Below are 12,964 nucleotides of genomic sequence, written 5' to 3' on the forward strand. Positions count from 1 at the left end.
ATAATCTGTGAGACGAGTCAACCCTACTCATATTCACACTAAAAAGTAATACTCTTAGCATAAAAAATAATATTTTTTCATGGGTAACCCAAATAAGAGATCCGTCTCACAAATACAACCCGTGAGACTGTCTCACACAAGTTTTTGCCTACTTTTTATACTAATAGTATTACTTTTTATTGTAAATATCGACATGATGGACCCGTCTCACAATAAAGATATGTGAGACTGTCTCATAAAAGATCTACTCTTTTTTTTTTATAAAAAATAAATAAATATTCTAATTATTTTGTGATATAATTATATGTGTGAATTCACCACTAATGTTGCATATGCAACCAGTGCATGAAATAATTCACACGAATTCGTTGTGTTGTAACTATAGTTAAATATAACATGGTCCCAAAGACAGTCTGCGCATAAATTTAACCCTGGCCACATGCTAGTTAACACCTACACCAAACCTCGAATAATGCTATATGAACAACGATTATATCTCTTGTGTGAGACGAATCAATCATGTCGATATTCACAATAAAAATTAATATTTTAACATAAAAGTAATATTTTTCATGGATGATCTAAATAAAATATCTGTATTACGACTCGTAAAACTGTCTCACATAAGTTTTTGCCAAATTTCATTGTATGATTTTAATTTTTTTTAAGACATTTATTTTCAATATTAAAATGATATTATAAAATTTTTTTAGAAAAGAGAATAAATAGAAAAAATTCAATGCCGGAATAGCTGAGTGAATATTAAAATCGGTAAACAAGAAAAACGAAAAAAAAAAGAAGATACAAACGAATCCAACTATCAATAATCTCTCTACTTACATCCGATGCTTTTGGATTTGTTCAACATATAATTGCGTGAAAAATCATAAGCTGAATCGGGTATGAATTCGATCATGTGATTATCCCAAGGATTGTTGAAGATTGATGATTTCACTCGTTTATGAGATCTTAATTTTTCATGTATAAGATTGAATTTACTATGAATATGTTTTGTGGGCTGCTCTCGAATTTGATTTTCTTGATCCATCGAAGTTTTATTGAATTTATAAGATGCTAATTTGCTTTGGTTATTGGACGGTTGTTTCTAGATTGTGTTCCTGCTGTTTATTGATGTACGGATTTTTCATGTAGATTATTTGGTTTTTTCTTTTTTGAAGATATTGGTAGGGACTAGGGAGTGAATCAGTGATGTGCTTCGTCAGTATTTTATTTTTAAATTTTTCCCCTGAAATTAGTCGTTTTGATATGTTCTTGGTCTGGTTTGAATGTGAAGATGAAGAGTATTGATTGAGCTGGTTTATTGTTGAAGTAGCTATGGATATCAATTTTTCCTTTTTCTTTTGGTATTGTTTTTACTTTTATGGGAGTTGGAAATATAGCATTGAACATATCCTTCTATGTCAGGATCCAGTGTGTGGGATATAGGATAGTGTTGTTTGTGGAATGGAGAGTTTGTTGAATTTGGAAAATTGTTGAAAATGATATTTTGTGTTTTTTAGATATGGCATCAATGGTTGCAAAGGCTTGCAGCAGTACTTCCAGTCAAATGCCAGATATGGCTGTCCGAGAAAAAGGAAGTAGGAATAAAAGAAAATTCCGAGCCGATCCTCCGATTACTGAACCAAATAAGATCATCCCTTTGCCTCTGAATGAATGCAGCAATTTCGAATTTTCAGCTGAAAAGTTTGAGATAATCCCAAATCTTGGGCACAAGGATGAGTGTGATTTATGCTGTGTCGATCAAGATAATTCTGATGCATTAAAACTGGACCTTGGATTGTCTTGCAGTATGGGGACATTGGAGGTGGGGCCGAGCCAGCCTCCAGAGGAAATTCAGGTATCATCCAACGAGTTTCATGATGCTGATTGGAGTGATCTTACAGAATCCCAGCTGGAAGAACTTGTTTTGAACAATTTGGATGCAATTTTCAGGAGTGCAATTAGGCAAATAATGGCAAGTGGTTACAGTTCAGAAGTTTCTAATAAGGCTATCTTAAGGTCCGGACTTTGGTACGGGTGTAAAGACATAGTGTCAAATATCGTGGACAATACGCTGGCATTTCTGAGAAGTGGTCAAGACATTGATCCATCAAGGGAACACTATTTTGTGGATTTGCAGCAGATGGAAAAGTATATATTGGCGGAATTGGTTTGCCTTTTAAGGGAGGTTAGACCTTTTTTTAGCATTGGGAATGCAATGTGGTGCTTGTTGGTATGTGACATGAATGTATCTCATGCTTGCGCGATGGATAGTGATCCTTTGTGTAGTTTCCTTGCTGATGCAAATTCGAAAGGCAATTCCTCCATTTCTTCTCGACCCCAATTCGGGACAGAGTCCAAAAATTATGAGCCTAATATCACAGTTCCTTGTACTCCAAATGTATCTGCTTCCTGTGCTCATAAATCACTTCCTGATACATCCATTTTAACTTCAATTCAGGATGGTCATAGCTTGCAATCTGATGCATCTGGTGTCACAAATCATGCTAACTTAATCCCAAAAACACCTTTTGTTCTCAATGGACCAATACCTGACAATGAGTGTCAAAACTTTGCTTCTAATACTAATATCAGACCCTTTAGCGCTGCAGGAATACCCCACACTACAGTTTCAGAGGAGAAGTTTGTGGCGAGTAGAAAAGTTTCTGGAATAACCAAAAGGGAGAATGTATTGCGTCAGAAATCGGCTCACTTGGAGAAACACTACCGTACTCATGGTTCTAAAGTCATATCTAGAAATTCGAAACTGAGTAATTTCAGTGGTCTAGTCCTTGATAAAAAGCTTAAGGATGCAGCAGGTTCTACCGGTATCAACTCTAAGAATGGCTCCTTCAAAGTTAACCAGGCAATTGAATTTGATGCGCCTCAAGACACTGTGAATCAGAATCTTTCAGGAAGCCAAGATTGCACTTCAGTTCCCATGTTTGGTTCCGAAACTAATAATGGCAGCTTTTCATTGACTAAAGCAAGTATCTCATCCTCATTTTCTGTCGTGCCTCGCAGTACCGCTTCTTCATTACCTATTGCTGATACTGAGCTCTCTCTCTCAATCCCTGCCAAAAATGCTGTGAAGCCAATACCCATCAACCATAACACCGAGCCTGCCAACTCCACCATTGTCGATGCTTCAAGTGATAAGTCTCTGGGTCATAGGGCCCCGCTGGATCATAAGGATGAGATGATAATGAAGCTGGTTCCTAGAGTGCGGGAATTGCAAATTCAGCTTGAAGAATGGACAGAGTGGGCAAATCAGAAGGTCATGCAAGCTGCTCGTAGACTGAGCAAGGACAAAGCTGATCTCAAGGTACTTAGGCAAGAGAAGGAAGAAGTAGAGCGGCTCAAGAAAGAAAAGCAAACATTGGAGGAGAACACCACAAAAAAATTGTCCGATATGGAAAATGCTTTTCGCAAGGCTGGTGGGCAAGTAGAACGAGCGAATGCTGCTGTCCGCAGGCTTGAAGTTGAGAATGCTGCATTATGGCGGGAAATGGAAGCTGCGAAATTGCGTGCTGCGGAGTCAAGTGCAAGCTGTGAAGAAGTGTTGAACAGAGAGAAGAAGACGCTGTTGAAATTTCAGTCATGGGAAAAGCAGAAGATGATTTTTCAGGAGGAGCTTTCAGCTGAAAAGCACAATTTGAAGCAGCTGCAACAGGAACTGCAACAGGCTAAAGAGATAAAAGATCAAGTTGAGGTATGGCTCCTAACATAATTTAACTCTTCCCTTCACATTAATCCAAAATATTTTTCACTGAACCTTGTGAGCTTTGGCCTGGTGTAACATTATATGTGCTTAGAATAAATTGACTAGCATCAGAAATTTCTTCAAATGTATGATGAATTGGCTAAAGTGTTGAGGCTAACAGTTGTATTCGCACACATTTTTATAGCCTCTTTTGCATATTTGTCTTCCTCTTATGCATATTTGTCTTCCTATGTTTACCACATTGAATGCCTTCATAGAATTTCATTGTTGATGATGGATACAACATAACCAGAGAAGCATTTTGATCAATATACCGCCGTCTGCCATCATCAAGATTTATCCTTTTAAAGAGTCAAAAATCTCCATCATGTTCTCATGGTAAAGTGATAGCCATGGTCAATCTCGGATCTTTTCTAAGTAAATCTGTGATTACCTGAAGTAAAGTTTTTGCTATATGATGCCCTCGTTATCATGTTCTTGCATATAATTGAATATGGGAGGTGAACTCGAGAATATGTACTAAAAAATGTCTTGTTTGGTGTTCGTGAATTAATTTATAAAAGCACGAATAAGGTTCAACTAAAGAATGATCCCTGTTCCTAATTTAGTGTAAAATATGTAGTCCTATATTTGCAGTTTGAATTTACATCCACGCAACCATGAAAGCATTCATTTATATTTCTGGAGGACCATTTTCCCGCCCTTGTGGGTTCTTTTTAGTGATGCACGTTTAGATTGCAAAGCTGTTAAAATGACAGGCAAAACGGGATCTAGAGGAGAAGGCCAAAGATGAAGCCCTTACACTAGCCAATTCATTTAGAAAAGAAAGAGAGCAAATTGAAACCACCGCCAAATCAAAAGAGGATGCAATCAAATTGAGAGCAGAAAACAACCTGCAGAAGTATAAATACGATATTGAGAAGCTTGAAAAAGAAATTGCCCAGCTGAGGTTAAAGACGGATTCATCAAAAATAGCAGCTCTAAGAAGAGGGATAGATGGAAGCTATGTCAGCAAGCTCACCGACCTCAGAAAAACTCAAGCCCTTCAAGATTCCAGAACACCTTACATCTCAAATACAGTGACATCCACCAACTTTCACGGATCTAATGGGACCGGAGGAGTGAAACGTGAACGTGAATGTGTGATGTGTTTATCGGAGGAGATGTCTGTCGTTTTCTTGCCATGTGCACATCAAGTTGTTTGTACAATGTGCAATGAGCTGCACGAGAAGCAGGGAATGAAAGACTGCCCGTCGTGCAGGAGCCCAATTCAACGACGTGTTTGTGTACGATATCGATCTTAAGCTGTGAGTCGGAGTTATATTTTTCGATAACTAGATATGTGGGTTTTGACAATAAATAAAGGGTTTGGATGATCTTCTCCAAAAGTGCAGACCATCTATGCATATATGGCTTGAGTCAAGTCTGGTTTATGTATACTCTGATTTCCCTTTTCATTTAATATATACTTAGTGTGCCTTCTTCCCAATGTAGTATGGATATTCTTAAATATTTTTTTTGAAATATCGGACATAGATATGACACCGATATGCGAGTCGGATACATCAAAATCTCTGTGTTTTGCTTTTTATAATTATAGGTTTTACTATTTGGATATATATATATATATATATATATATATATAATAATTTTCACCATAGTGTATCTTATGTTTCAAAATTAGTCGTATCATCGAATCCGTATCATATTCGATATGATATCTGTATCTATGCAACAATGCTTCTTCCGTGTGCTATTTTATCATGTACACATTAGATCTCAAGTCTCTTGCCTTTAAACTCAACTAGACTTTATTTATGTGAATATCGATGCATTTTTTTTTGCGATAAAAAAATATTGGAAATTAATTGGATAATTCAGTTTGTTTTCTTGAGTTTTAACACAAAATAAATACAAGGATGTTATTATATTGCATTTGTCATTTTCATCAAATTAATCTTGTCTCCTAAAGTAAAAATAGGGATGACAATATGTTCGAGTCTAACGGATACATACCTTGTTTGGAGCAAACAGGTAAGGGTCAGACATTATGGATGTCAATGGGTCCGGATTTTACCCAGACCTACAATGGACTCGTGTTTATGAGGTGAGTTTGGGCATACTAAATGGGTCATAGGACGGGGCTCGAGTCTAATTTTTCAGACCTTTCCGGGTATGGGGCGGGTCATGGGTCTTATAATATCCGTCTCATACCCGCCCCATATATGTGGATATAAATACTTTAGATTTTTAGTTTTATTAATTTTTATTTTTTTAATAACACACCTCAACCATAACGATCTTAGCTATTCATATGTCAACTGTTTCATTTGAATCTGCTTTTAGTAATAGTTGAATAATAGTTGGTACTCATCTTAGTAGGCTTAATCCAACCACTTTGGAGGCATTGATATGCTCGCAAAGATGGTCGTGAGGTGAGGTGAAGGTAAATAAATCACAGTTTTATTTTGTTATTGTACTTTATTTCTTTAATTTTGTAGTTAATTCTTCTTATGACTTATTTTTGGGGATGTCAAGATTTTTTTGGAGAGTTAGTATAATTCTTCATTTTAATTTTGTTAATGTAATTCTTTATGTCGTGAATATAATTTGTTTGTTATTATTAATGTAGTCGAAGATATGAATTAATTTTCTATTGTATTGTATTTAGAGAGTTGTTTATTTCATATTCAGTCATGTGAGAATAAATTTTTTTATTTTAAAAAAATATGGATTTCACGGGTCTACCCGACCCGTTTCGTATTCTAGGTGGGGTGGGTTCGAAGAATATTTAACCGGGGTGAGACGGGTAATGTGTTAAAGTTTTTTTCATTGGACGGGTCCCATTGACATCTCTATCAGACATGTCTTATAAAATCCGACATGTTAGGGTTTTTATACAAATATATTTTTATGTTTTATATTTGTAAATCCCAAAACAATGCAAATGGTAAATATGCTTTTAATTGTAACTTTGTAATAAAATAAGAAGATGAATCGTGTAACAAATTTTATATAATTCTTTTGCTTATTTGTAGTTAAAGATTCAAGCATAACAAATATATTAACATGTCCTACAATGTTTAACGAAGAATAAATTCAAAAAGAATGTGTTGACTAATTAATTTAATCAATGTGATTTTGTAATAAAATCTTTAATTTAAATTTAAGATGTCCTACAATGTTTAACGAAGAATAAATTAAAAAAGAACGTGTTGATTTATTTAATTTAATCAATGTGATTTTGTAATAAAATCTTTAATTTAAATTACTTTGTTTATTTTTGGTTATAATTGTGTAGTTAACAATTAGAGATGCCAAAAAGTACAAACGTAATTGTCCGACTGGTACAATGAGATGTTTGAGATGAGTGTTCCCGTTGATGAAGTAGATGAACATTTGATCAGTGATTCGGTCCTCTTATCATTGCCTTCATGTATCGCAAAATTTTTTAGTGTGGTTACCTAACTAACATAGTTTAAAACAACACCGGTTAGTCAAATCATGTTAATGATGTCACGCCCCGAAACTCAGGATTGACACCGGCGTCGCTCATCAATCACAAAATCGAAAAACGACTAGCCTCGTAGCACAGTATAAACCGAAACCAGTTTATTTCATAAATTCGCCAAAAATAATCATTGTCTTTACAACGGAATAAATGGAATAAATTGCGGAAGCGTTTACAATTAAAATAAACCTTCTAAAATTCTTAAATCTTTGCAGCATAATTCTCGATATTTAAATAATTTCACCATCCCCAAAATTGATCCGACTCTTCTTGCTCAACTTGTTCCTCTGATTTCTCTTCGGATTTATCTGGGAAAGTTATAAGGGGTGAGTATTTTGGGAAATACTCAGCAAGTGGGGGCCGTTCGAGTACACAAAAACATGCATAACATTTTCGAAATACATACACACGCACACCATGCATATTTTGACTCATACCACATTCGTATCATTGACCTGACACTGAGATTCCTTTTGTAACGTCTACTCGTTTTTAAAAATTGCGGAATATTTTTTTTTTAAAGCTCGCATTTTCGAAATAACATTTAAAAAATGATTTTAAATATTCGACCATAAAAATAGCGTCGTTTAAAAATAATCAAACTCATCTTTTAAAATAATCATATTTATTTTAACATAAAAATAGGCGTGATGTCGTACTGAAAATATCATTTAAAAATACTCATAAGCATTTGCAAATAAAAAGGAGTAAAAATCGTAACAGAAAAATATAACATTTAAAAATGATCTTAAATATTTGTCAGTAAAAATATCGCAGTTTAAAATAACTCAACTCGTCTAAAATCATACGTAAACATAAACGTATAAAAATTCTTAAAATCATCAACGTATGAAAATATTTATCTCCTCTCAATCTCATAAATCGTAATGCGGAAAACATGTGGTCCTCGAGTCGTGTCACCTTACCAGGTCTGCCTACTAAGAGTTCAGCACCTCCAGTCTCCTCATCATTAAGATCACCTGCATCACACACGCCTAGTGAGTCTAAAGACTCAACACACCTGCACTGTTAATAACAAGTACATATACGTAGCACACAGCAATGAAAAATATCATACTCAATATATATTTCATGAACTTAAAAGCATTCGTGTCTGCAGTAAAAATCATATATGTAAACGTGTCCTTTAAAAACATGGTAATAATCATAGCATGTCATCTCATGTCATCCTATACGTAAACGTGTCGTGTAAAAATCATATCTTGTAAAATCATGTCATCTCATGTCATCATATACGTTTACGTGTCGTGTAAAATCATATCGTATTAAAATCATGTCATCATATACGTATAAGTGCCGTGTAAAATCATGTCATCATATACGTATACATTTTATTTTTAATTGAATTCAGTTCATTAGCTGTGACTTTCGTATCATCATGTCATCATGTCAGTCGATGGATCCATCTACGTATAACCATAGTACTGGGCGGCGGGGACACCAGCGACACTCTCACCCGTCAACTGGGCCTTGGCCTATCATATCATCATATCATGTCAATGGAAATACGATCGTCGGGCTCCCTCTGGGGCCTTCTCCCGTAAACGGGCTCCCTCTGGGGCCTTTTCCCTCATGATATCTCCAATCATATCATCATGTCATCGTGTCATCGTATTAGTCACAACTAAATCACTTCCTTCAAAACGTGTCATCATATTCATCACTTAATAAAATCATGCATATACGTAATTTTTTTTCTTTAAACCAAGCATGCAACGTATTTATCGTAATTACATAAAAATCATGAACGTGATGCATAAACATTTAAATCATGATAAAATGTGCTCAGGGCGCTGCCAGGACCAACATCTCACCCCAGGTGCTAAATGATCATTTTGCCCCTGGAAACCCAAAAATTATCATTTTGCCCATAGACGTAAAATTTCACTTCTTTGACATTTTCTTAATTCCATTGATTGTAACACGTCCCAAATAATTATATAAGCTTACAAGAACTTTCTTATATTTTTATTTGGCTTAAATCTATGACTTTTAAATTAATCTTTAAATATAACCTATTAATGCGTTTTAATCCCGAATTAAACCAAACCTTAGCATAAAATTTCCAAATTAAAAACTTAGACTTCTAATAATTATTTGAGCTTAAATAAAATTTTCCATAAATTTATTAAGCTTAAATCTAGGCGTTTCAATTAAATCTTTAATTAAAGTTTCGTGTGGCGATTAAATCCCGGATAACTCCAAAACTCATCATTTTGATCCGAAACTTACTAAACTCCTAAAAATATCCCAAGACATATTTAAAATCATTTCTAGACGTAAACTCGAGCTCATTTCATAACTTAACTAAATTGTTTTAAAACTTGGACCGTGTCCCAATTTTAACCCGAATCGACTCGAAACTTAACCAAACTTTTCCCAACTTTTGTCCACACCTAATATACACATTTACAGCCCCTAAAACACCTAGACCCGTCCCTTAAACATTATGAACAGACCTTACAAGTTGCTGGAAATCAGCAACTCTCCTTACTCGAACTCTAGTGCGGTCACCATCCAATAATTTTGATGCTAGCCTACAGCCGACTGAACCGGTCACTAACCAGCTTGTCCTACACCTAGACCAGACCCTACTGGACCCCCTTGAGCTGTGGTCACAGCCCCATGCAACCAACAAGATGCGCACGCTCGCTACTCTCCCAAAACACACAAGTCGAACCAACCTCGCCCAACTCTCCCTTGCTGCTTCTAGGACAGAACCAGCAGCGTTTGCAGCTTTCCAGACCATGGTTCAGACCCACCAGAGTCTGGTCTAAGGTCTGGAGTCACTACAACAATAAATGGCTATTGTGACACTTTTTTGTAGATACTTTTAATTAAATGTTGTTACAAATACTTAATAATGACACTTGTAAAAAATTAATAATGTGTAAAATAAAAAAACATATTAGATTAGTTATCATGACATTTTTAATTGATGTCATCTATTATATGGAGGGAAACAATTACTTTTCCCACATCGTAAAAAATCGTTAAAAACTAAAAAATTCACTATAAATAAGTGTGAGAATATTTGGGTTAGATAAATATTGGAGGAGGGAAATAATTGTCTCCCTCCATATAAAAAATGACATCAATTAAAAATGTCATGATAACTAATCTAATATATTTTTTTTATTCTCACATTTATTTTATCTAATTTCTCTCCTCCTATATTTATCCAACCAAATATTCTCACATTTGTTATTGTCACTATAAATAACATACACGACACTTTTAGTTGTCATTATAAATGATTTTAAGTGACATATAAATTTGTCATTATTACTATAATAACAAGGCATCTATAAATGTATTTAAATATGAGTTTTCCTGACATTTAAAATTGTCATTATATGAATTATTAGTAACACGTATGAAGTTGTCATTAACATCTTATAATGACATTAAAAAATTTCAATAAGTTTAAGACGACATTGGAATAGATGACATTTTTTGGAGGTGTCACTAAAACTTAAATGTCACTAAATAATGAATATGATGACATTTATGAATGTCACCATATGCATTTTTTCTTGTAGTGAGTCGCCTTTGCACCACCGGTCTAGACAAAGAAAACGAGAAACCCCTAGCCGCTACACATCTCGGCCCTCTTATCACAAGCAACCTTCGGTTCCAGCCTACTGTTCATCTTTTTCTCAATAATTACAAACCTCAACGCACCCCATGACAGCCCCCTTGCACAAGGATCACAAAACGTGAGTTGGTTGCAAAGTAAATGTAAGTTTCATGCTCAACCGAAACATACCCGTAAAAACGATGCATGAACTGAAAAATTACGTGAATGACACACATATCAGCATGTATTATGGCGTAAATGATGCAGAAAAGAAAGTACAATGCGTGCCTGAATGATGCAAATACGGGAGGGAATCGAGCCGAAAGCCGGAGGAATTTCTTTATTCCAAGACAAGCAAGATCCGAGACTTTAGCTGGGCTTAAATGCTGAATCAAGAGGGCAAGGTGGTAATGAAAGGGAGTGTCGGTTGATAGGATAATAATTGGTGTAGGGTAGGTTTAGGTTTAATTTAATTGTAGTTTAGGTTAATTAAAGTATGACTAATGAGCCTCAATTAAAATAAAAAGGATTTTAAGTTCAATAAGCTTAAAAGTAGGCCTATTAAATCCAAACATACTCCCGAAAAATATTTCGAATTGGAAAGATTTTGAAAATATTAACCGAACCCTCAAAAAATCTCTCGATTCGATAAAATTTACGTACCGTTAAAAATTAAAATCATGCGGGTAAAATTACCCAATAAATCCTAATTCTTGAAAAATACCTTTAAAACATCTTATATTAATTAATAAAATGAATCGTGTAATTAAAATAATTTTTCTGAAAATTCTCCGGTCTCCGATCCTCGTTGAGCGCGAAATGAAACTTAAAAATCTTTAATACATAAACCTTTAAAAATTTCATGAATTAAATCTTATCATGCAATAATAATGCATTAAATGCATAAAAATAAATAAACACAATCTAATAAAATAAATATACATTTTATGCTTTAAAAGAACTTAATAAAATACCAAAGAAATTTAATAATTTGTATGCATGCGGTTTACGTGTCCTTTCCGATTTTCGGGACGTTACAATCTCCCCCCCTTAAATTGAATTTCGTCCCCGAAATTTGCTTATCCTTGATAATCAAAAAGTTTATACTTAGTTTTAGTATCCCAATAGTCCACGCTTCCGCGGCGCTACTCTAATAAAATAATAAGTCTTAAAATGTCCTTATGTCTCCTTGGTCCCGATAAACTCTACCTTGATCTAAATCCTCGTTTGCAAAACTCAACTTATAACGACCCATGGAGACCTAGTTCCGTATTTCTATAACCTCGAATTTCAACTTTTCTCAAACATCCCAATATTAGAAATGACAGTCCAAATTTTATTGCGTTTTACTTTTCTTATACTATACCCGTAATGTTCATTGACTTATTACATTTGTATTTATGCAGTTCGACCTAAGAAACCTTAGTAACAAAATTAACTGATCGACTTCTATCCTTGGTATTACACTTAGAAGTTAAACCTTACCCCAACCCCATAATAATATTAACTTAAGATCCTTGAATCGAATCTTGTCTTACGGTACCAAACTTACGTGACTTAATTATTTAAGAATGCATCCCAAATATTAAATTGTTGCAAATCTTAACTTCGAGTAGCATTAATCCATAAAACCCAAAATGTACAACATCGATCTTCTGCCTTGATAATAAAACCCTTCTAGTATCAATTACATGCTTAAACTATTCTCTTCCTAATTATAATATAGTTGAGGCCTAAGACCCTTGGCTTTCCTCATTGGAACGAATGTCGCATACTTATGTATCCTCAATACTTAATTACTTTTATCGTATAAAACTTACTAAGTTATCCCATGTTAATGTTGGACTAACTCTAATAAATCAAATTTACTTATAACTCATAGAATTCTAGAATTCTCATATTAAGGTTTTAGATTTCTTACTCGATAAAAATCATTATATTCATTCATTGATAACTTATGTTGAACACAACTAATTCCTTTTTGTTTTTATTTCACCCAAAATTTCCGTAAAAACAAATATCCCATAAATTTGAAATTCAAACTTACCTAATCCAAATATCATTGGATAAAATAATTCCAATACACATATCCGCTTAGCCTCAAATTTCTCAATGACTTTCAAAATTT

General features: G+C 34.4%; 1 protein-coding gene across 1 annotated transcript; it reads left to right on the top strand.

The window, feature by feature from the left end:
• The first annotated feature begins 738 nt into the window (after positions 1 to 738).
• LOC140830718 (putative E3 ubiquitin-protein ligase RF298) lies at positions 739 to 5,234 on the top strand. Its single transcript, XM_073194159.1, has 3 exons — positions 739 to 900; positions 1,521 to 3,712; positions 4,483 to 5,234. Exons 2-3 carry the CDS (start codon positions 1,523 to 1,525, stop codon positions 5,026 to 5,028), a joined length of 2,736 nt encoding a protein of 911 aa, XP_073050260.1. The 5' UTR covers positions 739 to 900; positions 1,521 to 1,522; the 3' UTR covers positions 5,029 to 5,234.
• The last annotated feature ends 7,730 nt before the right edge of the window (positions 5,235 to 12,964 follow it).

This window comes from Primulina eburnea, chromosome 4 (genome assembly GCF_022965805.1).
Source record: "Primulina eburnea isolate SZY01 chromosome 4, ASM2296580v1, whole genome shotgun sequence".
In the NCBI taxonomy this organism is placed as follows: Eukaryota; Viridiplantae; Streptophyta; class Magnoliopsida; order Lamiales; family Gesneriaceae; genus Primulina; species Primulina eburnea.

Coding starts and splice junctions, on each gene's coding strand:
- LOC140830718 (XM_073194159.1), top strand. CDS start 1,523: ATGGCATCAATGGTTGCAAAGGCTTGCAGCAGTACTTCCAGTCAAATG. Junction 3,713..4,482: donor AGATAAAAGATCAAGTTGAG/GTATGGCTCCTA, acceptor TTAAAATGACAG/GCAAAACGGGATCTAGAGGA.